This window comes from Rutilus rutilus (assembly GCF_951802725.1).
Source record: "Rutilus rutilus genome assembly, chromosome: 24".
NCBI lineage: Eukaryota > Metazoa > Chordata > Actinopteri > Cypriniformes > Leuciscidae > Rutilus > Rutilus rutilus.
This window is the reverse complement of record NC_140228.1, coordinates 6,377,254-6,404,856: the sequence shown is the minus strand read 5'-3', so window position 1 is coordinate 6,404,856 and position 27,603 is coordinate 6,377,254. Positions and strand designations below refer to the sequence as shown.

The window sequence follows — 27,603 nt, the reverse complement described above, 5'->3', positions numbered from 1 at the left end:
TCAAATACTTAATGTACACATTATATACATTTCATAAGATGGTTAAGTTGACACCATTTATTTTCATCCTGCTATGTATCCGGTCAATTTTACTGCCATTGTATAAATAATCCAGCTATATTTGATACCTATTCAATGCTTGACTTCCTGTGTGTCTATTTGTCTCACTATACATTGTAAGCTGTTTAGGTTTTGCAGCTTGTTTAAACCATTCTTTGAGGGTTTTAACTTTATAAACACCAGTGGAAAGTCAATGCGACTGATTTAGGTCAGTGAATTGATGCTTTGCATGTTTATGTAAATAACAGCTATAAACCACACTATTTACAAAATCTTCTCTTGAACAACAAAACTCATTTATTGCATCCAGAAAGGCTCCATACACATGACTATTAACAATAATTGCTCTATAGAAAAAGAAAACAGGACAAAGCAAGTAACAAAAGAGGAAGCAGCAGCCAAACATAGTAAGCGTTCACAGAAGCCGAACAGTCTTTCCTGTGACGGTCAGATAATCTTCATCAGCGAGTGCTCGGAGGGCCTCATCAAACATGTCCTTAGTAATGGCCTGAAATTGGAGGAAAACATTTTAAGATGAGATTTATAGTTGGATTATCTTATACGTTATTAGCATTATTAAAATAATAATAAGAAAAGCATACCGCTTCTGACTGGCCACGAAGATCATCAAACAACTGTTGGTACTTCATAGCTGGTGTTTTGCCCTTTGATTGGATGAGCTTCTTCAGGGCCTGAGCCACTTCCTCCTTGCGCTTGCGTGCTGTAGCACTCATACCTGTACAGAAACAACCAAATCAAAACCATCAGACTCTCTAATTTGCATGACATTCACAGGTACTAGTTAAGAGATGATTGGTCAAACTGAGGAACAGCGCTGATTATCTTAGTTTTTTTTACAGAATGTTGCAGAGTTTATTATAAATTATTTATCCATGCACATCATTATTATATGCTGTGTTCTTTTCATGACGTGTCTCGGAGGAAAGTGGGACTAAACATCATCCACAACTGACTGCAAACTTGCACTTTACTTTTTTTTCTCCTCATTCCAGAAGCCGTTTTACTCGGATATACATCACAATAGAAAAGACTATTGCAACTTCCATTTCATGCAGATTTTAAAAGGGTAATAATTATTATTATTATTAGGGCTGTTAATTTAATGGGTTAAATAACTTACGAAAAAAATTACGTTAAAATTACTTATGCATTTACTGCCCCAGACCTACGTACGCATCTAAGTTTGTGTGTAATAAATGTTGAATCAAATAAAACTTTTTTTTCTCTAAAGCTACTTTTTGTAATGTCTTTTTGATGCTTTTCTCATTTAACACAATAATGACTTTGATTTATCTTTTGGTCAGCCAAAATTAAAACATTTTAAAGTGGTGGTATAATGCCCTTTTCACAAGATGTAAAATAAATCTCTGATGTCCCCAGAGTGTGTATGTGAAGTTTTAGCTCAAAATACCCCACAGATATTTTTATGTAGCATGTTTTGTGTGTCTGTCCCTTTAAATGCAAATGAGCTGCTGCTCCCGGCATGTGACTCAACAACCTGACCAGTCCAGACAGTTGTCTAACTCGTACCTGTGGTGAGGATGGAGATATCCACGAATCCTGTCCTGGGATCAGTGGCGGACTGTTTCAGGGCCTCTCTGTGTAGTCTCTTGGCTTCCTCCACGTCGATGGTTTCGACTTTGCTTGAGAAACGTACTTTAGCGTGCGCTTCAGACAGTCTGATGAGAGACTCCAGCTGACGGGGGTACGCGGACACCATACCTCTACCGCTGCCGATCTTGCGCATGTCTACATAGGCCTGCAAGGGTCAAAATTCAAAATTGCAAACATTAAATATTACATGTAATACTACACTACTGCAGGTGCCTTGACCTATATTGTGTTTATATACCTCAATAAGGGCCTGACTAGCTTCCTCGTTGAGTCGGGGATGCACAGATGTACGAGCAAAGGCGATGTAGTCTTTCAGCACGGCCATGTCCAGATGCTCCTCTTCAATCTGCTCTTCACTCTGATAATACAGAGACACGAGATGGTGGGCGAGACGTCGGTCATACGCCTCGTCCTGAGGGTCCAGCATTAGGAAGATCAAATCAAACCTAAGAACAAGAGATTTTTCAGAGAAATACTTGGATGAGGTTTCAACATTGATAATATTAAGAAATGTTCCTTGAGCAGCAAATCATCATATTAAGAATGATTTCTGAAGGATCATGTGACACTGAAGACTCGAGTAATGATGCTGAAAATTCAGCTTTGATCACAGGAATAAATCACATTTCAAAAATAAGTAACTTTTAATTGCAAAAATATCAGAATATTAGTGTTTTTACTGTATTTTTGATTAAATAAATGCAGCCTTGGTGAGCAGAAGAGACTTATTTTGAATGTAGCTCACAATCAAATCTAATCTTGATGGATAAAACATTTCTCTCCCTATCTTACATCCCACTCAATTGTCGGAAATTTATGGAAAAACATAACATTATGGACATTACCTGTTGTAAATACTGTTATGTTTTATTATTTACCTGGACAGAAGTGTGTGAGGCAGCTGGATGTTTTCTATAGTCGTCTTTTTGGGGTTCCACTGAGACTCCACCGGATTGGCTGCGGCGAGGACGGAGGTCCGAGCATTAAGCTGGCAAATGATCCCAGCCTATGACACACAAAAACTTTATTATCCGTCCTAACAAAATCATTCACTCAAATCACAAGTTATTGTTTAAGCATCTCACCTTGGCAATAGAGAGCGTTTGCTGCTCCATGACTTCATGCAGCACAGATCTCGTGCTGTCGCTCATCTTATCAAACTCGTCGATGCAGCAGATGCCGTTGTCACTGAGCACGAGCGCTCCGGTCTGCAGACCCAGCTGCCGGGTTTCCGGGTCCTTCATCACATAGGCTGTGAGGCCGACGGCGCTGGATCCTTTCCCGGACGTGTACTGCCCGCGAGGAACGAGGTTAAACACGTACTGGAGCAGCTGGGATTTACTGGTACCCGGATCGCCACAAAGCAGGATGTTGATCTCTGCGCGGAAGTTCCCGCGGCCCGTCTGACTGAAGTCCTTACGGGTCCCACCAAATAACTGCAACAGGATGCCCTGAAAAAGAAATGCATACCATCAACTCACATCCTGAGAAACGTTTAATTGTTAAACAGGCTTAACCAGTAACAATTAAAACGCACTTTCTTGATGTCCTCGTGTTCGTAGATGCTGGGTGCCAGGGCAGAGGACAGGCGCTCGTAGACGTCCGGTTTTGCGGCTAGTTCTTTGAGCATGGCGACTCTGTCTTTAGTGAAGAGTTTCTGGTCACCGTCCTCGTCCACTCCATGAAGACGCTTCTCATCTGTCTTGCGGAAGTGAATGGCGTCGATGTGGGTTTTGTACACAGACTTCACCTGGCTCTGTCGTGGGTTCAGACGCATAGGGGCGGCTCTGTAAATGCCTGAGGAGAACATGATGACAGACATGATGGTTAGTCTTTACAAAATACCAGTTCTCTCATAATACAAAAGGACTGGTTGAACTTTTTTTTTTTAACATTTAAGAAAAATAAACTTTAAGCCTAAAAAAAAAAACAAGCTCGCTCTCTCTCTTTATATATATAGTGCATGGAGCATATTAGAATGATCTCTGAATGATCATGTGACACTGAAGACTGGAGTAATGGCTGATGAAAATTCAGCTTTGCATCACAGAAATAAAATGAAGTATATTAAAATCGAAAAACATTATTTTAAATAGTAATAATATTTCATAAAATGAGTGTTTTTTCTGTATTTTTGTTCTGATAAATGCAGTCTTGGTGAGCAGAAGAGACTTCTTTCAAAAACATCATTTACTCATCTGCTAACAACATTAAAGGAATAGTTCACCCAAAAATGAAAATGCTGTCATTTACTCACCCTCGCGTTGTTCCAAACCTGTATGAGTTTCAGTCTTCTGTTGAACACAAATCATATTTTAAAGAATGTTGGTAACCAGACATTTGACGGCACCAGTTGTCTTCCATAGACACTTTTTCCTAGCCTGGCAAGCCAGACCTACATCAAGATGTTAGGTCTGGCAACTCACCATTGGCACGGCTCAATCCGAGGGGCGGGATAAACGGTTGTCTCTCAAAATCCCTCTGCACGCAATAGGATAGCGCTACAACCAATCAGAGCAACGAAGAAGGCTAGTTGGTATATTCAACTTTTGCTGTATCCAGTCGGCAAAACTCCGAACACATCTTCCTTTTTTATAAATGACTTAAGCGCCGTTCTTTGCTCTTTTCTCAATGAAAAGCTTTACTCCAAGTCCTCCAGAGTCGCCAAATTTTGCTGCCGCTAGGGTGCGTCTAGATTTCTAGGTTAACTTTTTCCTACTATGGAAGTCAATGGCTACCATCAACTGTATGGTTACCAACATTCTTTAAAATATCATTGTTTGTGTTCAACAGAAGAAAGAAACTCATACAGGTTTAGAACAACTTGAAGGAAAGTGATGACAACATTTAAATTTTTGGGAGAACGATATTTTATCACTACTGTTATACAAGACCACATAAAGCTTAAATGGCAACAGGACGGTACCAGTTATGTTTATTCTGTCTCCAGGTTGTACTTTGTCCACCAGGTCATTGTGAGCATAGACGACTGTGGTGTGGGGCGTCTGACCGGCTGGCATGTCCTCTGGAGATTCCTGCAGTTTTATCTATCAGACACAAAAAAACAAAGTCCCCATTAATGCTTGCCTTCATAATTGGTCTCAATTTTTGTTTTGGTCAACTAGTAAACAAATGCCATTACAGAAGAAACCCTTTCTTAACCAGCATGATATGTGCAAAAAACACACAACCTCAACAGCACTATTAAGTTAAGTTGATAAATGAAAACAGAACAGGACTGCCAGTACTGGTCAGGTTGAGTCACATGGTCTCATTTATAATGTAATACTTGTGGAGACCACTAGTATGAAAAAATACAATAAACACCAACAACAACAACAACTACTCACCATTTGTTTGTCGGAAAAGGCCGAGCGGTTGTGCACCAGAGCCATGCTGTGTGTGGTGTTGCAGTTGCGGCAGACGGCAGGTTCAGCGATGCGTCCGCGGTCCACCTCCACACGCGTGTTAAACGCACACACCTGACAGCGGAAAAACGCCTCCTGCATCTCAGGGATCAGCTGAGAGGTGCGGATCACCATCCCACTGATAGTGATGAGCTGGTCAATGTCTGAACGGAAACCAGAGACGATGATGATGTGACGGGCGCTCTCATTTATCAGTAAACATCGTCCGGCTAGCTGGGTTTCTTACCTTCAGGGTTGAGCGCGCGCATGTTTCTGGTTTTCACGGCGCTGTAGGGACGCACCTGGATCTGATGCTCCAACACAGAGTCTGGGAAACGCTCAAAGAAGAGCTCATTGACGGCCATATCGAAAGTGGGGATGACTTCCTGTGAGGATAAGAGTGAAAGACTTTCAATAGTCAAAGAGACAATATAATAAACTAGAGGTTTATGTTTTTAAAGAAATCTCTTCTGCTCGCCAAGGCTGTATTCATTTCATAAAAAATTCAGTAAAAACTGTAATATTGTGAAATGTTATGTTTTTTATTTTAATATTTTAGAATATACTTATTCCTGTGATGCAAAGCTCCAGTCTACAGTGTCACATGATCCTTCAGAAATCATTCTAATATGCTGATTTGCTGCTCAAGAAACATTTGTGCTGCTTCATATTTTTGTGGAAACCATATTTTTTCAGGATTCTTTGATAAACAGAAAGTCCAAATCTTTTGTAACATTATATAAATGTCTTTACTGTCACTTTTGATCAATTTAATGAATCCTTGTGGAATAGAACTACTAATTTCTTTAAAAAATATATATATATATATATATTAGTGCGTGTTCAGACCTGCAGAATATGTGCTTTATTCAGAAACAGGGATTTAAATTGTCACAATGTTGGAATTTCTTCTTGGTTCGGTTCACTTACACAAGGCAACAGACCGACAGCCTGGTTCGTGGGTCAGATTGTGTTCTCTCCACCTGGTTCAGGTGATCTTGGACCAATTGTTTTGGTGTGAATCTGAGCGTGATTTTAGCGTGTTCATATATGCCTAAATGAACTGAACTAATGCAGAAATGTGGGAACGCTCCAAATGAGTCAGGTGTGAAATCACACTTACTTTGAACGGTAGTGTTAATTAGTGTATATTGGGCTGATTTCACCTGACGCTGCGGTTGGTCTTACCTGCGGATAACAGATCAGCTGGCGGTAGAGATCAGCGTCAAAAGTCTGAATGTGACTGCAGTTCACATTCAACACCGGCTCTCCAACAACACTGATCTGAGAACACAAACAAATCTTCAATATTATTACACAACAACTGGATATTAAGGATTTTGCATGACCAAACATGAACTACTTCATATCCAAGCGACCCTTTTGAGCCTTTCTAATGAGCACTGCACTTCTCACCTCATCCAGTTTCTGCATATAGAGAGGCTCATTCAGATCCAGACCAGCATTCTCATCCTCTTTGGAGTTGGGGTCTGTGAAATGCTGAAGGAAGCGCTGAAAAAAACAATACAGATTCTCAACAAAAGGTAATTTAGCCATGGACAAGACAAGCTCTTGTCAGCCATCTGTGGATGGGTGTAGTTACTCAGACTTCAGCCACACCTGAAACTTCTCCTTGCAGGTTCCCACATTGACATCAGTCCCCCAGATCACCAGCCTCTGTCCCGCGGCTCCTGTCCCCTGTTCACTGCCGGCCGCTGCGTCTCCAGACGGCTGAAAATCACCAGATACACACACACACGCAAATTATACATATTGATTTTTATGGATATGATTGTTCTGTATTTATATGGATTAGTGTTATTTTAGCATAATATATGCTATTGCAGTTAATTTCTGTATACTATCTATACACTATTATATTTATTCATATTGTAAATTAGCTTTATATTTTCAGTGTTTAAGTAATTTTGTTATGACGTAATTTTTTTATTCAGTTTTTATTTCCAGTTTCATTTATATTTTACTTGAGCTTTTTTTTTCCAATGAACAAAAATGTTTTAGGTTAAAGATAAGCCAAATATGGATTTCTGCATTTTTCAACCTTAAATATGACCCAGTACAATAGTATTTTTTGCAATGATATATTTCTTTAATAATCTGTTTAATTTTTGTTTTTTAATTTGTTTAATTTTTAGAATTTAAATAATAAAATTATCATTTTGAATAATACCAACCACCGTTATTTTTATGCTCGTATAGTCATATTGAATGGGAAAAAGAGTGGTCTTTGATCACACCCTGATTGAAGCTCATGAACAAACCACAAAAATAAGTCCATACACTTAAAACACAGTAAAATATTAACACTTATAAGAAAAAGAAATAGGAAAAAAGATATATATATATACACCAAAAAAATTATATATAATTAACCCAAAAATATATTTTGAAAAATGTTAATAATAATTCAATAATAATTCATTACATTTATATAGCGCTTTTCATGGAAGGGGTGAATCTTTTCAACTATTTGAGAAAAAAAAACGTTTCCAACCATTTCCTACAACAGAAGACTAAAACTCACACAGGTTTGGAACAATTTGAGGGCGAGTAAAAGACAAAATTTTCATTTTTGGGTGAACTATCCCTTTAACAAATGACATTTATTAAAAACTCACCCAGGGAGTGAAAAATGAAAAGATTCAACTCTAAAACTAAATGACAAATAATCAGGACTTTCCCTCACCGGCTCCGAGTGCATGTCGACCTGCGGAGCTTTCCGCACAGATCCCAGGTCGGGCCGCTGCCGGGCCGGTGTCCCGCGGATGCCGCTGCGGGGCGTTCCTTCCACCCTGGAGCTGGGAGTGCCGTACATCAGCGGAGAACTGGCGTCGATCTCACTCTGCAGGACTGGAGGAAACAAATCCTGATGTTTAGAGACCTTCCCCCAAATTCAAATACATGAGCAATTCATTTCAATGCAAATATGATGTTGAGTTTGAGTACCAGAGCGTGGAGCCATAGGGCTGGAGAACAGCGAGGCGTCCATGGCTGGAGATGTGGGCATGGGCTGAAGCTCTGTGGACGTGTCATGGGCTCTGGAGCGCTGAGACGGCGGGGAGAGGGGGTCCTCGCTCGCGGCTGCAAACACACAAACCTGGTTAGCAACTGTCAGAGACAAACCTCATGAGAAAACACTAAGAATTAAAAACCACATGCATGCCGGCATATAGTGAACGGCGTGGACTCACGGGTCGGAGGGTCTCTCTTACGGCTCTGAGATGATGGTGAAGACATCTTGACTCAAAACTGAAAAGTTAAAACTCAAAATTAGTGAACTGGAACCAAAATCCATTTAATTACATTATATAAACAATTTAATTTAAACTTAATTTCAGTTCATAAAAATTCTCATAGTTACATGTTTAAGTAACACTTTATTTTACAGTGTCCTTGTTGCATGTACTTACCATGGTAATAACAGTAAATTATGCATAATTACATGCAACTAACCCTCAACCAAACCTAATTCTAAACCCATAGTACATACATGTTAATTAATATTACTCAGTACTTAAATATATAATTGCACAGTGACACCTTAAAATACAGTTTAGCATATAAAAGATATATGACTTATGACTTTTATGGTTATTATAAACTGTCAATATTTTTGTATTGACAACAGGCCTATGATTTTTTTTCCCCAAAAATTAAACAAATTAGATCATTATCACATCACTGTGATACCTTTAAGAAAAATGTTAATGCATCACAAAAAAAAAATTTGATAAAAACCAAATGATCAAAAACTCATTTTGCCAACAGACTCTAAAATAATTCTAATGTTTGCATGAGATTCACAGGGAATAAACCAGACACAGACTTCATATTTAAACTACGTGTAAATCAATACAAAAGAACATAACTAAGATTAATTATGTAAACATCTGGGAAAGTAATATGTGGGTTTTAATAAGAAGGTAAGAAGGATGAATAGTAACTTTGTAACAGTGAATGCCAACAGCAGCAGCACGCTGCACCTCATACAATGACATTACCGAGTCTTCAAACTAGAAAACAAAATAAACATTATTTTAACCCATAACACACGATATTAACGCCCGGTTGATCAAGATCTTTATCAGGTCCTCGTGATTACATTTACTTTTTAAAAATACGGTTAGTTTATAACACAACAGAGCACTTACCGTTCGCACTGTTTCCCTTCCGATGTGAACGGTGGCGCGAAACTGTCCGTGACGTAAATTTCGCGGGGAAATTTTGACCAACCAAGAACAGGCTCCTCACTATCAGTCGAGAGGGGGAGAGAAGTGCGAGACGTGGGTACATAAGTCATATAAAAATCGTTATTTCTTAAATTACGCAATAAAATTGCAATTATGTAGGTTTAAAATGAAAGTAAACTCTTTTTCAAACGTTCTTAATTGCAGACCGACAATTATAGAACGGGTGACATAAACGAATCCCATCACCTGTTTGGTATAGTCCGACGTTTTCGCGGGAAAGAACATCAACACAGAGTAAATAGAGGCAATTCCTCTGACATCCACTAGATGTCTATGTGGTTGACAAGATAAAGTGCCTCAAAATGTACTAGAATGTGATTGTAGCATGTGACAATGTTGTATGTAGAACTGTTCGTCCCTTAGAAAACGATTTTCTTTTGATTCCCTTTGCTTTAATCTGACTCTTGTTCCTCTGTTGTATTTTGTAATATTATTTTTATTGTGAATTTGTACGTTCAATGTGCTACTAAAATAAAAAAACACCCAGATGAAAAGAACAGATGTAGTGTAACAGCTCACATCAGACACTACTACAGTTAATAATAACAATAATAATAAACCAAAAATCAATTTTTACTTATTTAGGTAACGTTATGCTGGTAATGGCGCATTAAATTAGTTTTCTCTCACCGATCCTTCCTTGTACACACACATACGCAATTCAAACATGTCCTGCAACAAAAAGTTTGTAAAGTTCGTTTTTCAATGCTTTCATTCGTATTTATTTATATATGTTGGTTTAGTGGCGCATTAAATGACTTTCTCTTTCACACATTCACACGCATTCAAACATGTCCTGCAACAACACCAAGTTCTGACAGTTCTTGAAGTGTCTCTTCTCGTGTGCTGGTAGGCGTTCATGCACACCCGACTCTCCTCAAATAGGAGCCCGGGCGGAACACGTGACTGCCTCTGGACATTCACTGGCTTCTGGAAGGGGGCGTTGATGCTGTGACGCGAGCCGCGCGCTAGTACTTATTCACGAGGACGGCAGAGTTTCGATAGAGAGCTACGAGGACTTTAACACCTGTGCGAGAGACAGCCAGACTTTTGGAGATACGCGCTGGTTGCGCGAAACAGGGTGCGATTGCTCGAGACACTTTTGGGTTTTTTAAACTGCCAGGGGACTCGGAAGGGATCTGTTGATTTTGGTACCATCTGAGTGAGTTTCGCTACGTCCATGTCTGACATATACAACCTGGACTCGCAGTGCGTAACGCCACCATGCAACATGAGCTGGGCCATGGAGCCTGCCAATTTCTATGATAATAAAGTGATGCCAGGGGATGCAAAACCCGGGGGCGAGCATGGCATGCCCCAGGACAATAATAACAACAACAACAACAGCAGCAGCAGCAGCAGCAACAGCATGATGGAGCTCAGTAATGCTCCTGCCATCTACGACGACGAGAGCGCGATCGACTTCAGCACCTACATCGAGTCCATGTCCACGGTCCCGCTGGAGATCTGCAACGACGAGCTCTTTGCAGACTTGTTCAACAGCACCATGAAGCAAGAAAAGCCTGACTTTTACGCGGAGGGCATCGCTGGCTTTGCGCAAAAGAGCTCGGAGAGGCTCCAGCACCAGGACGGGGGGTTTGGCAAGGGCGCGTTTTGCGCACCGATCAAGAGGGAGTCGGACTGGAGCGACAGCGACCAATCCTCATTCTTACCATCTCAGATCGAGACGTGCGCGCAGACGTCCGTGAGCCTCATGCACACGGGACAACCCACCCCTCCCACCACACCTGAGCCAGAACCCCTTAGCCACAGGAGGCCGGGGAAGGAAAAGGGCAAAAAGTCTGTCGACAGGCACAGCAATGAGTATCGGCAGCGGCGCGAGAGGAACAACATCGCCGTGCGTAAAAGCAGGGACAAGGCGAAGCAGCGCAACATGGAGATGCAGCATAAGATGATCGAGCTGAACGCGGAGAACGAACGCCTGCACAAAACGATAGATCAGCTGTCGCGAGAACTAGGCAGCCTCAGAAACTTCTTCAAACAGAGACCCGAACTTTCGTTTGGGACGGCGGCACGCGCGGCTGTTGACAGTCGGTGATGCGCGTCAGAAAACCTGCCAAAACATACCTCAGTGAACTTGAATTACTATGTTCTTCTGTAGCAGACGTGCATTAAGTTACGCATTGGATGATGGACTTTGGCACCGCACGGTGTCGTGATTATTTTTGTGAATGTTTTTGTATTCTAAATTATTACAGAAAAAAGCTTCATATATGTTTTTATGGTACTTGTTTTATAATTCCCCAAAACTTCGTATTAATGCGAGAGCATGTTTGAAATTGTACAGTGTGTACAGATGTATAATAAAACGACGTCAAATTTCAAAAAGATCCATGTGAACGCGCATGTGTGCAAGGGGGTGGGTCTGAGGGGGCGTGGTCCTTTGAAAGGTCCAGCTGTCAATCAGTTCAACGATTGTCATATGGCGATTATGGATTTATGGGTCAAGCAATGATTGCTGTAAACATAAGAGAGACACATTCATGTTGTGTTCTATGCTGTCAGACATCAAAGGCACATTTCGAAGCTGTTGTTTATGCTTTTAAAAAGAAGTTGGTAAAAAAAAGAAAAAAAAAGGTTACAACTACCACAAATGTGGAGTTTAAGTGCTTGATGAATTGAACAGCAATTTACATAAAACAAAAACAAAAAAAACAATGATATTCACAGGTGAAACTTAATGTATTTATTGCTGACAATATCTATAAATGTTCTTTTACTTTAAAATCATTTGTTGTCGAGTGGAAAAGGTGTAGCATTTTATACTAGTTTACAGTCAGACATGGCCCTAGATTCATTAATGTGACCACTTAAGAATCAATTCACTGGCATAAATAATGATAATCATTAACCATAGTACAAATGTCCATAGAGCATATGTGATATACAAATGCCCATAGATCATTGTTGTAGTGTAATGACTATCAATGAGTCAAGAAGAATAAAATTATCAGTCAAAATAATCAGTTATTAGTCATTTAAAAATTATCTATTGAAATGGTTGTGAAAAAAAAAACCCATTTTGGTTGATCTTTAATGAAAATGACCAGTTATTTGGAGGCATACCACTTTTTATTTATAGTGAATGTAGGTATTCAACTGTCATAGAGAGCAATACATCAATAAGGCAGATCAGAGCTTGTTTAAACTTTCTATTTGTTCAAATAATTTAACTTAAACCATCATAATGTGGCTAGAAGCAACTTTTGCCAATTGATTGACAACAACAAATACATTTTATCAGCTTATACCGGGCATCACATGAGCATCTTTCATACGAATATTAACGAGATTGTGGTTTCAAAACCACAGGGTCCAGAATGATCGTTCACAAAGTAATTTGGTTCAGGTGGTAGAGTTATTCTGGCACTATGCCCATTTCTCCTTTTGTTTATTTACATATATTTGGAAGTAAGGCAGGGCACAATATTAACAGGTGAGTGTGCTAGTCAGCGCAGGTCAAAGGATAACTCCTCCAAGCCCATCCAAACTGTGTGACTTCTGTTCACCACATGGACCAAGGCGCTGAGAGGACCGATCTCCGACCCAAGAACATTTTCCACACTGTAACCCTGTCAAACAAACAGATCACACAAAACAAACAAACAATTAACTCTCAATCAAAACCAGAAACAGAGTGACTTCTGTCTGGGCCAGAATCTTACCTCAAGACACCTTGTCGAGTTCAAGAGAGAATGAATGGTCTTTTGCTGCAACTGAAACATGCACATGAATGCATTAATATCATAATTTGATTCACACAATGTGACAGGAATACTATATGAAACATTAATATTTTCTGTTAACCTACATACACAGACTGAAATCAACCCTGTCTGACCTCGTCTAATCAAGCATTTTGAGAAATTTGCACTTGACAGCCCTTAGCGTTAGACAAGATCATCCAAAGGCTTTATTTATGTGAATGCACTGCTTCTTTTACACGAGGATAGTTGTATCAATCAAATGCATAAAAAAAAAAATAGCTTAGTCGGTATTAATTTAGACTTTATAAGACAATCAGTCTTGGTGCTTCTTGAAGAAACAAGTGAAAAAAACATAAAAAAAAAAACAATCTGACATTTAAGAGCAGAATATATAAACTTTCCCTTTCATGCATCAGTTACTCAGTGGTCCAAAATAGTAGTGTGCTTCATAAGTTTATTCGAGTTCTGTGGGTGTGAAACACATTTCTGATAACATACGAGAGGTATCTTGTTAAATCTGTTCCCTCCGCTATCGCTGAAATTTCCAGGAAACAAAACAGAGAGAAGATAAACTCTCGATGACTAGTTTCTGCACGAGTGATTAAATCATGCTAGCTTCACTTTCTTGAGTGCTTATGTTCATCCTTCTAACGTAATTTGAGATGCAGATACAGATGTCTTAGAGTTTGTTTTCAAGGAGAGAAACTCACGATCTTGAAGAGGTCGGCGGCAAAAAGAGAAGAAAAATAATTTGACATAAAATGCACTACTGATTTTTTGACCCAATTAAAACACCCCATTCCCATTACTAACACATAACGTGAAAATATCTCAGAGTTATGCGAATACAATAAGTTTCCTACATAACGCAGGTGAAAGCATCTCACCTTGACTTTGACGGTACAGTGGCTCAGTGAGGAGCAGCTCAGAAACACCTCCAGCTGCATCTTTATGGTCGCTTCATCCATCACTTCTCCACATACTAAACAGAGGAATCCTTTTCTAGAAACCAGCAAACCAACACAGATGCAACTTTTATTGCTGTTATTCAAATGTTTGAGTCTTTTTTAGTTCGAGGGCTCAAAGGCGCCATGATTTATCACTTCGGCTTTACTATTACACTGGAATGTGAAAACAGTTTAGTCCGTGCAGTGGGTTGTGATTAAACTCACACTAATGGAGGCATCTAACACATTAACTCTGAACAGACACGGGTCAACAGCCTTATGGGCCGTATAAGACGAACACATGCATCCGGCATTCCATGAAGTCCACATGCAACAGTGTTCACGTCCTGTTTTACTTCCATAATCCGACATGTTTCTGAGTGAAACAAGACATTTCATGTGTGGGATTTGAAGAGTTATTTCACATGCACATAAATTAGCCAATTACAACCAATCATAATAGTTGAATACACTTAAATACAGAAGTTGTAAAAGCACACTATAAGAAATGTGTTTAAAATTCCATTATTCTTATGGAATATTGCAGTATTTATCATAAATGATTTATCCATGCACATAATTTTTTGTTTAATTCATGTGCCTTATAATCTTTAATCAAAGTAACTTCCTCTCCCTCTTGCAGCGACATTGCTTTTCTCCAATGACGCGTTTACTGACGCGAGGGCGGGGCTACCTGTCACTCACATGAGATCCACCAATAGCAAACCACAACCATTCCTACCAGCCAATCAAAATCCACATGGGCAAATTTTCTTGGTTGAGAAGCCAATTCACTACGATATATGGAAGAAAAGACTCGCAACTTCCGTTTCATAACGACTTTAATCTTAAGGCTAAAAGAGAGGGGAGAAAAATGGTCATGTCAAACTAAATCATAAGTGTTTTTTGTGGCTTCAGGAACAAAACAAAATGCCACAAACATGTCCCCTAAAATGCACTTTGGGAAAATTAAATTTCCTAACTTAGCAAAGAAAGCATTTGGGACTCAATAAACACTTCATTTTATAAGATGGCACAAGAAGAAATTTGCAGCTGTAATAATGTCTGCACAACATTGGTATTATTTACAGTGCTTAACACTTTAAGAGAACACTTTTTATTTCTTATTGTGAACAACATTTCACGAATCTAAAGAACCTTTTGTGTAATGGAAAGGTTCTATGGATGTTACATGTTCTTTATGGAACTGTAGATACCAATAAAGAACCTTTATTTCTAAATCTGTCCGCATATCACTGGTTTGGACTTAGAACCGGTCTAGCACAGAACTTTGGACTTACTGTTGTTCTCGAGTCTCTAAACGGCAGCTCTCGCACCGGCTGCAGGTGGGCCAGGAGAACGCTGTGCTTTCGTCCACTGCGACAATCACACCTGCACATTAACATATGCAAATCACACATTCATTACAATTATTTCATTGATATGATTGACTGATAATCACTTTGCTGGAAGATTGCAGGATAAACCGTGCATTGTGTTAGTATCTAACAAAGTTATATGTAATAATAAATAGTTTACTAGTTTCCATTTGCTTCTTATGAATAAGCCCATTCTGTTATTTTTACTACTTACTGAGTAAATTAGCAAATTACTGCTATTTTTACACTTCTGATTGAACCTCAAAGCCAATACTACTGTGAAATTATGAAATGCTATACCCAAAGGAATCTTGGCACATCAACATAAATAGTTTGTTTCTTCAAACTTCTGAGAACGTTCAAATTTAGGACATTTTCTGGCAAATAACATCATACAAGCAGTAACACGCGGCACACAAGGACACATCTATGTTAGATAATACACAACAGGCAGAGTGATAAGACCCCTGCATGAACCTCTGCTCTCCGGAGAATCCTCCGGCACGCGGCCAGGAGCTGAAGTTGCTGACCACTGCAGAAGATTATTTGTGCTTGTTACACTTTCGAGTCAGATGATTTGTCTTATCTACAGGGTGAAAGAGATTCAAAGTCTAACATGGAGTGTCAAATATCGCATTTCTGTTCTTCAACAGAACATGGAACAACCTGAACATAATGCCTGCATGAAACCTGTGAGAGCGTCAGTGTGGAGGACCATAACAACATGACATAACATAACATGATATAACATAACATAACATATAACATAACATGACATAACATAACATGTGGGGTGGTGTGGCGCAATGGATAAGACACATGCCTTTGGTGTGAGAGACCTGGGTTCGAATCCACTGTGAGACACCAATGTGTCCCTGAGCAAGACACTTAACCCCTAGTTGCTCCAGAGGCGTGCGACCTCTGACATATATAGCAAATGTAAGTCGCTTTGGATAAAAGCGTCAGCTAAATGAATAAATGTAAATGTAAATGTAAAAACATAACATGACATAACATAACATATAACATAACAACACATAAAACAACATATAACACAACACAACACAACACATAACACAACATATAACACAACACAACACAAAACATAACATATAACATAACACAACACAACACAACATATAACATAACATAACATACAACACAAAACATAACACAACACAACACAACATAACACATAACACAACACATAACACAACACAACATATAACATAACACAACACAACATAACATATAACATAACACAACACAAAACATAACATGGAACATAACATAACAACATAACATAACACATAACATAACATACAACACAACATAACACATAACATAACACATAACATAACACATAAAATAACACAACACAACACAACACAACATAACACATAACATAACATACAACACAACATAACACATAACATAACACATAACATAACACAACACAACACAACACATAACACAACACAACACAACACAACACAACACAACACATAACATATAACACAACACAACACATAACACAACATATAACACAACACAACACAACACAACACAAAACATAACATATAACACAACACAACACATAACACAACATATAACACAACACAACACAACACAAAACATAACATATAACATAACACAACACAACACAACATATAACATAACATAACATACAACACAAAACATAACACAACACAACACAACATAACACAACACATAACACAACACAACATATAACATAACACAACACAACATAACATATAACATAACACAACACAACACATAACACAACATGGAACATAACATAACAACATAACATAACACATAACATAACATACAACACAACATAACACATAACATAACACATAACATAACACATAAAATAACACAACACAACACAACACAACACAACATAACACACAACATAACACATAACATAACACATAACATAACACAACACAACACAACACAACACATAACACAACACAACATAACACAACACAACACAACACAACACAACACAACACAACACATAACACAACATATAACACAACACAACACAACACAACACAAAACATAACATATAACACAACACAACACATAACACAACATATAACATAACATAACAACATAACATAACACATAACATAACATACAACACAACATAACATAACACATAACATAACATACAACACAACATAACATAACACAACACAACACAACACATAACATAACATAACACACAACACAACACAAAACATAACATAAAATAACATAACATATAACATCACATAACACAACATATAACATAACATAACACTTAACATAACATAACACACAACACAACACAGCACAACATATAACATAACATAACACTTAACATAACATAACACAACACAGCACAACATAACATAACATAACATAACATAACACAACACAACACAACACAGCACAGCACAACATAACATAACATAACATAACATAACATAACATAACATAACAGATTGGTTTTAGTGATTATGCTTATTCTGATTTCGGAAAGGCGGTGAAACTAATTATTGGCAAAAATTATCCATAATTGGGGATCATTTACAGAATGAAAAACAATACAGTGAGATTGCATCACTTTGCATGAGTTAAAATAATATAAGAGAATGAACAGAGCACTTTGTAACAAAATGAGACTTTTATATCTCAAAACTGGGCAAAAAGACAACTTTCCTTCAATGTGGGGGAGAAAGATCTTTAAAAAGGAAAAGCACATGACAAACCACAAGAAGGTCCCTAACAAAGCATCAAGAACAAAGCCTGAGCCAACAAACAACTGGTTTCGTTTAAATGGACAAACATGTTGTATCCCCCGGAGATCTGGTTCTGTCAGGCTGGACCGCACCAACTCCTCAAAAACAGGGGAGGCTATGGGGGGAATATACCAACCTGTGACAGAGCAGAGAGAGTATGGGAGGGTTTCTGGACCCAGGTGATCCAGTATTATGGGCTGTGGCATGGAGAAAGACGGGTCCTCTGGTTCCAGTTGGATTACTGTCTGATCCCAGCAGAATATCTGACCTGGTTTAGTGAAAGGAGCATAATGTCACAGAATGTTCTATGTGTGGTTTTAAGGAAAGACAACATGAAGATTTATGTAGGACACCTCTAAAATCTCAAAATAGTTCAGATATGAAGAAGCAGAACCAGAGAGATGGATTCCATTCAGAAATGCTGAACTTTCCTTAAAAAAACAACAAACTGAACTTTTCATGCATTAAAATCTCATGAAAACATGTCCAGGTCATATTTCAACCCCCCCCCCCAAAAAAAATCAAAAGGGGAAACAACATTGCATAAACCAAATGAAGCCTATTTTTTGGACCATTAAGATTTTGTGACATTATTTAAAATTAAGCACATTTTGCATTTATTTTAAATAATTAAATGACTTACCTAAATAAATACTACAATGACGCATAAATATATGTATTATAATTTATAAACTTGATAAAGTTTTTCATGAAAATGTCAATGCAAAGAAATCTTAACGGTCCAAAAGTTCTAATAATAATAATAATGCATTTTATTTAATGGCGCCTTCTCATAACACCCAAGGTCACCTCACAAGCAATATACAGGTCACTGCATAAGACAATACACACAACAAACAAGCCGCATATACAAATAAAGTGCATTAAAAAGACTCAATACAATATATATAATACTATCATTGTGATTGAATGAACCAGCAATTAGCAAGTCACAATAAAAAAAGCTGTGCACGAGACACGTGATGCATTCCTGTATGTCTGTGTGATGAAATACCGTGCTCCTTCACTGCATCTCTGAACTTCAGAACGGGCTGTTGCTGCAGGGCGTCCAGGGCTTGTGTTACTGAGCCCCGGATCAGGCAGGACGGGCTCAGACACACGGCTACGGTTCTCCCGTTTCCCTCTGTGTTTGGCTCCGCTTGGAGACTGGGATCTGTCACAAACAGCAGCATCTCCATTTCGCCTGCATTTGAGCTCTGCAAGACCGAGATGCATGCGGCAATCAGTGCATTTTATTGAATAAATGAATATGAACCGACTGGAGGGTTTGAGCTTAGCACTGGAATATACAGTAAGACTTTTAATGCGTAATGGACATTTTCTCTTCTCAAATATTTGGAGATAATTGATGCACATAAATACTGCAAAATTGTGTAAAAGTTTGAGTATAGACATTCAAGGATAAAACAATCATATTTCAATATGAAAAAATTATTTCTATATTAGATTATACTATAATATTTATTATAGTATTTTTCTTTAATAAATTACATGGATATTGGCCCTTAACTACGTTATTTTAACATTCATATGTAAATAAAACTGTTGTTTGCATCACATAAATCTGTCATTATTACAGGAATAATGCGTTTCCCTGGGAATTTTCCCCAGACAGACTGTTCATTCATACACCTACGCAGATGTGCAATGCAGAGCAAATAAAAACAAAACACATTAATCTACTGTTTATCTACGGTCCACATTAGTATGCAAGCATGACCCTTAACCTCAAATCAAATAAATCCCAGGTTATCAAAGTCCAAAGTCAAAGGATTTGCAAGATCAATCACGTAGATTGTCACAGGATGATGTCACTTACGGTAAGCTAACGTTAAACAGTGCGTACAGTTTTCCAAAAGCTTTTCCAAAGGTGTACAGTTTGGAAGCTTCCCTGAAGGGATTTGGCAAATGTGCTGGGAAAACAGCTATGGCGGGTTCTTAAGAAAAGACAATCCAAAGGCAAAGCTAAGGCATTAACCAAGGTGGCATGCCAAGGTGCTCCATAAAGATATGGCTATGATGAGAATGATTATCTGATTTATGCCTTTATTGCTAAAAATAGTTTAAGAAAGCATTACCAATATATGTTTATGGACCACAGTGGCCCGAAAGCTGCAACGAAATCTCAAAGATTCATCCTAAAAAACAAAGACAGAACAAGTCATTAGTAAATCAACTTAGATTAAAAGAACATCATTTCATGGTTTGCACAAAAGTCTTCTTGTTGTTAACTAAAAACAAAACTAAATCTATTAAAAAAATGTAAAGCTGATATAGAATTTAAATACTAGATGAAAAATGAAAATTAGAAAAGTTGAAGTGCTAAAATTATTAAAACTGAAATAAAAATAAAGCTATATAGTAAAATAGCTAAAAAAAAATTACTAAACACCTAAACTAAAATGAAAGTGAAAAGTAAAAATATAAAAATAAAAGCTCATTCAAAATATTAATAAAAACTATAATTTTTGACCAATTCCAGTTAAAAAAAAATGATTTAACATTACTGGATAAAGATTTGTTTTATTATCATTCATTTATAAAGACTGCACTCACAAAGACTAATTTCCAGCCAATTCAATATTTTAGTGCTGAGCATTATAAAAAAAAATATATATATATTTACTGTAAAAATCTTTAAAGAAAATCTCATGTCTGGAAATGGAAATTCTTTGAAGAGGCCATTTTATGCCCTTTTTTGGGCTCTATCCCACTCAGTAATAGTAATAGTCAGTAATGCTCTGTTTAGTTCCTGTCTCTATGAAGCCCCTCCCTCTGAAAAGAAATCATTTTAATTTATACAAATTATACGTTTTAACCACTTGGTGGAATTGGCAGACGTTCCCTTAGGGATCATGTGCCGTGGTAGCGCGTCAAAGCATTCTAGACTAGAATATAAATATGCAGCTATAATACACGTCGGTGATTTTGAATTAATAAATGTCGATATACAATGGTTAGCTATATACTATTGCCTCGGGACTACAGGTGAAAATTAGCATTTATGCTATAATCTGGCTCATTTACAGTCTGCGCAGAAGTGTGAGATTGTTCATTAATGTGAACTGTCCCGAATAAATAAATAAATTAAAACTAATTGTGGTATTGATATATTAAAGGCAGGGTAGGCAGGTTTTTTCTAAAAAAAACTTTTCCCAAAATTTGTTTAAACTGTCTTTATATACCAATACATAATTAAAATGTAAGTACTCTGAAAAGGAGAGTATAAAAATCGAGTGTCTGTAGTCCTCTCAGGGCTGCAATAAACACAGCTACTTATTCCATTCGGAACGAATGAAATGATTGGTGGGCGACTGTCACTCTCCCTCGCTGCTACAGGAGCTGCCCACATTCAGTCAGACGAGTCAATATAGTGTAGTCCTCATCAGAGCCAACAGTGCTTTCATCGTGGAAGCTCTTACATGCAAAACACCGTATATGTTATGAATCTTACACGAAATTCACCTCCATCACAGTGTAACTGATGGTAATGGGAAAACGTGTATCAATGCAACCTGTTTTTAGCTTTGCCTTATGTTACTAGCTCGTTACCGAATCAAACTCAATATATTTTAAACTTTACCAGTATCGATATGCTAGCTTGATAGTGAGTACTAACAGCCATGTTAGTTGTTTATATTCATAATGATAAAGTTAGGTATTTTACGCGTCCTGGCAAACTCCTCCAGCTGAGCGGTCGGCATTCATGTGTTTTGGGGGCGTGGCTTTGGAAGGAGCCCAGAAGGGAGGGGGTGGGAGTGAATGGAATAAGTAGCTGTGTTTATTGCAGCCCTGAGAGGACTACAGACACTCGATTTTTATACTCTCTTTTTCAGAGTACTTACATTTTAATTATGTACTGGTATATAAAGACAATTTAAACAAATTTGGGAAAAAGTTTTTTAGAAAAAACCTGCCTACCCTGCCTTTAAGACTGCTGACTCTATAGAACAATGACAAGGAAAACTAACTCTGTCATTTCCGTTGTGTTGCGGCTTTATTTCGTTGTGTTGTACATTTTCCGTTGTGTTGTGGATTCATTTTGTTGTGTTGTGAACTTATGTTTGCTTTTTAAATTTCGTTGTGTTGTGCACACCATAGATAAAAGACGTTTCTGCCAATCCGTTAGTAAGGATGACATAATTCTGAGTGCTGTACCTGAAGGATCTCTCTTAGCGTCTGAAGCACAGGTGGTCGGTACAGTGGAGATTCAGCCTGTCTTGATACCGGAACCATGTGACCCTGCTGGATGCTCAGCCTATAGCAGAAACTGGGTGGCGGGACTCGGTCCTGGAATGCACAGAATGCCCTGATTATTTAAAAATCTAAGTAGATAGTGCAGAGGGGTCATTTAATGGAAATAAATATCATTTACTTGTTTCACTCAACGTAGTTACCTTCAACTCAGATTTTATTTAAAGAAAATAAACAGAAAAAGGCGCTCATGAAGAAACCTCTATAAGCTCATTAACATATGCCTGCCCACATTTGCATAATCCCGCTCTGGAATAAAAGCAGTGCAACCAAGCATCACTAACAGTGAAAGTTCAAAAGAAGTGTCTTTCAAGATATAAAATACTACGAATAGTATAAAACAGTCCATTTAAATATGCTTAAAAGTGCTGCTTTTTTTAAACCCAAGGTAGAAAAGAAACAGTTTTAGGCCTAATAAAAGATTAAACTTCTACTTATCTGTCACTAGCAACACAATATGTACAAAACAACCAGATCTTCTAGGGGAAATTTGAAGATGCAGTTAACATTTATGATATTCTGATCTCTAGGTCAGTGTAAAAGTCTATGGGATTTGTTGCCCATGTTATCACCAGCTAGGTGAATTACTAACTGTTAGTAAGAGAAACTGCAGTAATGTTTGTCTAAGCAACCACCCTTAATAAGTAATTTTGTATCTTTGAGCTATGAAGGTTTATTTATATGTACTTTGGTTAAGTATTTAGCGTGGTGGTTGTTTTGACATGATGAGCCACTGCCCAAGTGGAATCTTCCAGAAGCAGGAGGTATGTGCGATAAATATGAAGTAAACACGGCTGTGATTTATGATGTGATCTGAAGACCTACGCTGGGAGACTGTGGCAGATCGTCATGAGATTTTGGACCAATCGGAGGAGGCCACAAACTGTCAATCATACTGAAGAGCAAAGAACATCTGCAAAGAGAACAGAGGGGTGGGGGACAAAGTTTCAATCTCTGAACGTTCATATTCACGGATCCTTCCAGAAACAGGGGAGCTAAAGGTGGAGTGTTTACAATGTCAGTCTCATTAGCTTCGGTTAGACTGACGTGCTGCCAAGTTGAGCTTCTATTGCAGATGAACAGTGTCTGCTGACAGGAACGAGATCAGTTACACTAGCAGGCTGAGGCTTGTTCACACACACACACACACACACACACACACACACACACACACACACACACACACACACACACACACACACACACACGCACGTGCACGCACACACACACCACAGAGGTAAACAGTCTGTCATTAAAACATTCCAGAATTAAATTACTTCTATTGAAAATGGTGATCATTTAATGTTTGGTAGGCTAGCTGTTATGTTAACACTCAATTACGAGTTTATGTGTCTAAAATAACATTTCAGACGGACTGACATACAGATAAAAGGACAGAGATCAGCTTCGTCTGTGTTCGATTTAAAAGATTGGCAGATAAACATTCCCACAATCCCACAATTATAACGGATATGGCATAAGTAGATAACAGGGTTATTATCATTAACTAAATTATAAAAAAAAAAAAAAATTTCATTGGAATGAAGCTGAAATAAAATAAAGTATTAACATTAGATGGAAAAACTAAACGAAAATTTGAAATATTGCCTTGGCAAATCACTGAAATTAGTTTGATTTATTCTAAAGCAAAAATTTTAAGTTAAAGTTAAATCACTAACTGCAAATAAAAACAGACTAACACTGAAATAAAAATTAATTCAACCGAAATAGTAATATAATCCTAATATAAATGACAAAAGCACAACTAAACTGAAAACATACAAATAAATAAAAATAAAACCTAATTCAAAATATGAATAAAAACTATAAACAGTACTAAAATAACACTGGTAGGTACAAAGCTCATTTAGCTATGCTTTAGCTCATGTGGGCTTCAAAGGTTCTAGAAATTTAGTTAAGAATAAAAATGGGTAACACTATTTCAATGGTCCACTTTAGACATTCTACTAACTATTAGTAACTTTGCAACTACACGTCAACTTATTCTACTAACCCGAACCCTAAACTAACAATCTTCTGCAGTCTACTAATACTCTAATGAGACTTAGTTAACATGTAGTTGACAATTTACTGTATAAAATGTGGCTAAAATGTGTTCAAATGAAGGGTCAGGTTCATTTTAGCAATAAGATCCTCCTTGCTGTAGGGTTCTCGAGTCGCTATATCAGAAGTTCTTGATGTTTCATAACAGGTTCTTCAGTTCAGCATAACGATTCTTGATTCTTAAAAGCTCCCATACTGTACATAGTGGAGCTTAAAAACCGTTTTTGAACCCGGTGTGTGCGCCTCAGTGCTGTATGATCTGATCATTCACAACCAGTTCCACAGCTGTCTTAATCACAGTCTAGCTCTCCTCTTCCTGTGACCCGCTCAACCGCCCTATCCAGTCCAGCGGGGCGAGAAACACGGCCGCATACGCTCAACAGAGAAGCAGACTGAAATTAAGCTAGACATTTGAATGCTAGACAATCGTACTGTTCCTTTCTGGAGAAAGTCCTGAGCATTAACTCTAAAAACACTCACCTTTTCAACCCGAGAACATAGATTTTCTTGAAACAACATTCAGAAGTAAACAGACAAGATGAAACAAAGAGAAAATGAGCAAGATGACTGTCAGAATGTGTTACGCAGAGACATGTTAAACAGATCCAAACATGTACAAAATGATTTATTTGTTGTTCACCACAAATAAAATAAATAAATACAATTCTGCCATCATTTACTCACTGTCATGTCTCTCCAAACAGGGTTATTACCGTTAACACAAACCAAAACTATTTAAAAAAAAAATTGTTAACTGAAATTATGCTGAAATAAAATATAAATATTAAAAGAAATATTAATAAGAAATATATTAAGAAAAAACGTAAACAATACAAAAGTATTAGAAATAAGTTGAAGCACTAAAATTACTGATTGGAAATAAATGAAAACTAAAACTAAAACTGTAATAGAAAATAAATTAAGCCTAAATAATGACGTATTATATATACAGTACCAGTCAAAAGTTTGGAAACATTACTATTTTTAATGTTTTTAAAAGAAGTCTCTTATGCTCATCAAGCCTGCAGTTAAAAACAAAACAAAACAAAAAAACAGTAATATTATGAAATATTATTACAATTTAAAATAATGGTTCTCTTTTTTAATATACTTTAAAATGTAATTTATTTTTGTGATGCAAAGCTGAATTTTCATCAGCAAGTACTCCAGTCTTTGGTGTCTTATGATCCTTCAGAAATCATTCTAATATGATGATTTATGATCAATGTTGGAAACAGTTGTGCTGCTTAATATTTTTTTTATAACCTGAGATACTTTTTCCAGGATTATTTGATGAATAAAAAGTTAAAAAGAACTGTATTTATTTAGAATAGAAATCTTTTGTAACAATATACACTACCGTTCAAAAGTTTGGGAACAATAACTAAATTTTTTTTAAGAAATTAGTACTTTAATTCAACAAGGATGCGTTAAATTGATAAAAGGTGATGGTAACGATTTATATTGTTAGAAATGTTTTTATTTTGAATAAATGCTGTTTTTATGAATAAATGCTGTTAACGTTTTACTCATCAATGAATCCTGAAAAAAGTATTCCAAAAAAATATATTAAACAGCACAACTGTTTCCATCATTGATAATAACTGAGTATCAAATCATCATATTAGAATGATTTCTGAAGGATCATAAGACACCAAAGACTGGAGTACTTGCTGATGAAAATTCAGCTTTGCATCACAAAAATAAATTACATTTTAAAGCATATTAAAAAAGAGAACCATTATTTTAAATTGTAATAATATTTCATAATATTACTGTTTTTTTTTTTTAACTGCAGGCTTGATGAGCATAAGAGACTTCTTTCAAAAACATTAAAAATAGTAATGTTTCCAAACTTTTGACTGGTACTGTATATATATAAAAAAACTAATAAATATGACAAAAGTACAAAACAAAATTACTAAAAATGTATTATAATAGTATATAAATAATACTAACACTGGTTTCAAAGATGTTTCTTCTATGGAAGACAACAGGAGATCTTTTCCATATAATGAAAGTGGATAGGGACTCAAAAAAAATTATAAGATTAGCAAGAAAGTAGTTTATATGTGACATATGTACTAAATTCCAAAGGTTCTAGAGCTGTTCGCTAGCTTTATGTGAGGAAAAGACCAGAAGTTAAGATGTTATCCACTGAAAATCTTCTGGATTTGATTGTTTTAAACAGAATATGACAGGTACAGGGGCGGAGGGGAATATTATTAGTAAATAATGACTTAAAAAGCATACTTTTCGTCACAAAATGCTATCATATGGCTTTAGAAGCCGTATTTAATGTGTTTAGTGTCTTTTTGGAGCTTGGCAGTCCCAGTACCCATTCACATTCGTTTTATGGAAAAAAGCAGCATGAATTTTCTATTCAAGCTATGTTTCTCTTTTTGGGTTCCATGGGAAAAAAAGCACATCGTTTTGGAGTTTTGAAATGCATAAGGGCAAGTAAATGATTATAGAATTTCCATAAATGTTTAAAATCTCCATTCACCATATAGCCATATATAAACCATGTTGATCCCACATAAGCTGTGCATGTAGAAAAGCATCTTGAGCATTCGTGTACACGGCTCATGTTCAGATCCGTGGAAACACGTCACCAGAATTCCCATCACATGCCATCTTTAACTTAAACAACATGGATGTTAAAGGAGCGACCACGCAGACAATCTTGAGTTAGCGGACACATGTAGCCAGATGCCAGAAATGCTTCTTGTGCTGCAGACACTCTGACACTGTGAGCTGCTAATCTGAGCCAGCGAGGGTGGAAACAGTAGCTCATATTAACTTTCAGTTCAATGGAGTGCAGTAAAGCTCACTAATGATTTACAAATAGTCCAGAAAACAGGGTGTTAGGTGAGACAAAATACGAAGAAGGTAGAAACTGTTAGAAATACTAAAGAAATAGACAAAATATTTTTTATTTCTGACCTTATTTGCTTTTTAATAGTTTTATTTATATTCTAAAAATACATATTACTATTCTATAAATAAATATTGCTTCAT

At 37.2% G+C, this 27,603-nt stretch overlaps 3 protein-coding genes across 3 annotated transcripts in view; 1 reads left to right on the top strand and 2 right to left on the bottom strand.

The window, feature by feature from the left end:
* Nucleotides 1-252: 252 nt before the first annotated feature.
* mcm4 (minichromosome maintenance complex component 4) lies at nucleotides 253-10,226 on the bottom strand. The gene is made up of 18 exons (XM_084398698.1): nucleotides 9,951-10,226; nucleotides 9,275-9,373; nucleotides 8,315-8,372; nucleotides 8,070-8,204; nucleotides 7,810-7,973; nucleotides 6,723-6,833; nucleotides 6,519-6,614; nucleotides 6,291-6,386; nucleotides 5,350-5,488; nucleotides 5,046-5,266; nucleotides 4,622-4,742; nucleotides 3,233-3,492; nucleotides 2,781-3,146; nucleotides 2,574-2,701; nucleotides 1,934-2,141; nucleotides 1,612-1,840; nucleotides 663-796; nucleotides 253-568 (listed from the first exon to the last, which is right to left on the bottom strand). Exons 3-18 carry the CDS (start codon nucleotides 8,358-8,360, stop codon nucleotides 476-478), a joined length of 2,547 nt encoding a protein of 848 aa, XP_084254824.1. The 5' UTR covers nucleotides 8,361-8,372; nucleotides 9,275-9,373; nucleotides 9,951-10,226; the 3' UTR covers nucleotides 253-475.
* A 106-nt stretch (nucleotides 10,227-10,332) lies between these two features.
* On the top strand, nucleotides 10,333-11,722 carry cebpd (CCAAT enhancer binding protein delta). The gene has a single exon (XM_084399583.1). It carries the CDS (start codon nucleotides 10,554-10,556, stop codon nucleotides 11,430-11,432), a length of 879 nt encoding a protein of 292 aa, XP_084255709.1. The 5' UTR covers nucleotides 10,333-10,553; the 3' UTR covers nucleotides 11,433-11,722.
* A 722-nt stretch (nucleotides 11,723-12,444) lies between these two features.
* The window catches only part of LOC311284006 (DNA repair-scaffolding protein-like), a gene marked incomplete at its 5' end in the record, with an annotated part of 31,780 nt that continues 16,621 nt past the window's right edge, over nucleotides 12,445-27,603 (bottom strand). Inside the window, 9 exons of the mRNA XM_084398807.1 lie at nucleotides 12,445-12,966; nucleotides 13,060-13,110; nucleotides 13,989-14,103; nucleotides 15,350-15,440; nucleotides 18,380-18,511; nucleotides 19,259-19,460; nucleotides 20,343-20,402; nucleotides 22,423-22,554; nucleotides 23,344-23,431. Of these exons, the coding sequence (XP_084254933.1) occupies nucleotides 12,844-12,966; nucleotides 13,060-13,110; nucleotides 13,989-14,103; nucleotides 15,350-15,440; nucleotides 18,380-18,511; nucleotides 19,259-19,460; nucleotides 20,343-20,402; nucleotides 22,423-22,554; nucleotides 23,344-23,431 (994 nt within the window). The 3' untranslated portion in view covers nucleotides 12,445-12,843. The remainder of the gene's footprint in view (nucleotides 12,967-13,059; nucleotides 13,111-13,988; nucleotides 14,104-15,349; nucleotides 15,441-18,379; nucleotides 18,512-19,258; nucleotides 19,461-20,342; nucleotides 20,403-22,422; nucleotides 22,555-23,343; nucleotides 23,432-27,603) is intronic.

What these genes read in the sequence shown, in the direction of transcription:
- mcm4 (XM_084398698.1), bottom strand. Translation starts at nt 8,360, where the DNA reads ATGTCTTCACCATCATCTCAGAGCCGTAAGAGAGACCCTCCGACCC. An exon ending in TCGACATGCACTCGGAGCCG is followed by an intron (nt 6,834 to 7,809) that starts GTGAGGGAAAGT and finishes GGTGATTTTCAG; the next exon opens with CCGTCTGGAGACGCAGCGGC. An exon ending in TATCTCCATCCTCACCACAG is followed by an intron (nt 797 to 1,611) that starts GTACGAGTTAGA and finishes GTTTCTGTACAG; the next exon opens with GTATGAGTGCTACAGCACGC.
- cebpd (XM_084399583.1), top strand. Translation starts at nt 10,554, where the DNA reads ATGTCTGACATATACAACCTGGACTCGCAGTGCGTAACGCCACCATGC.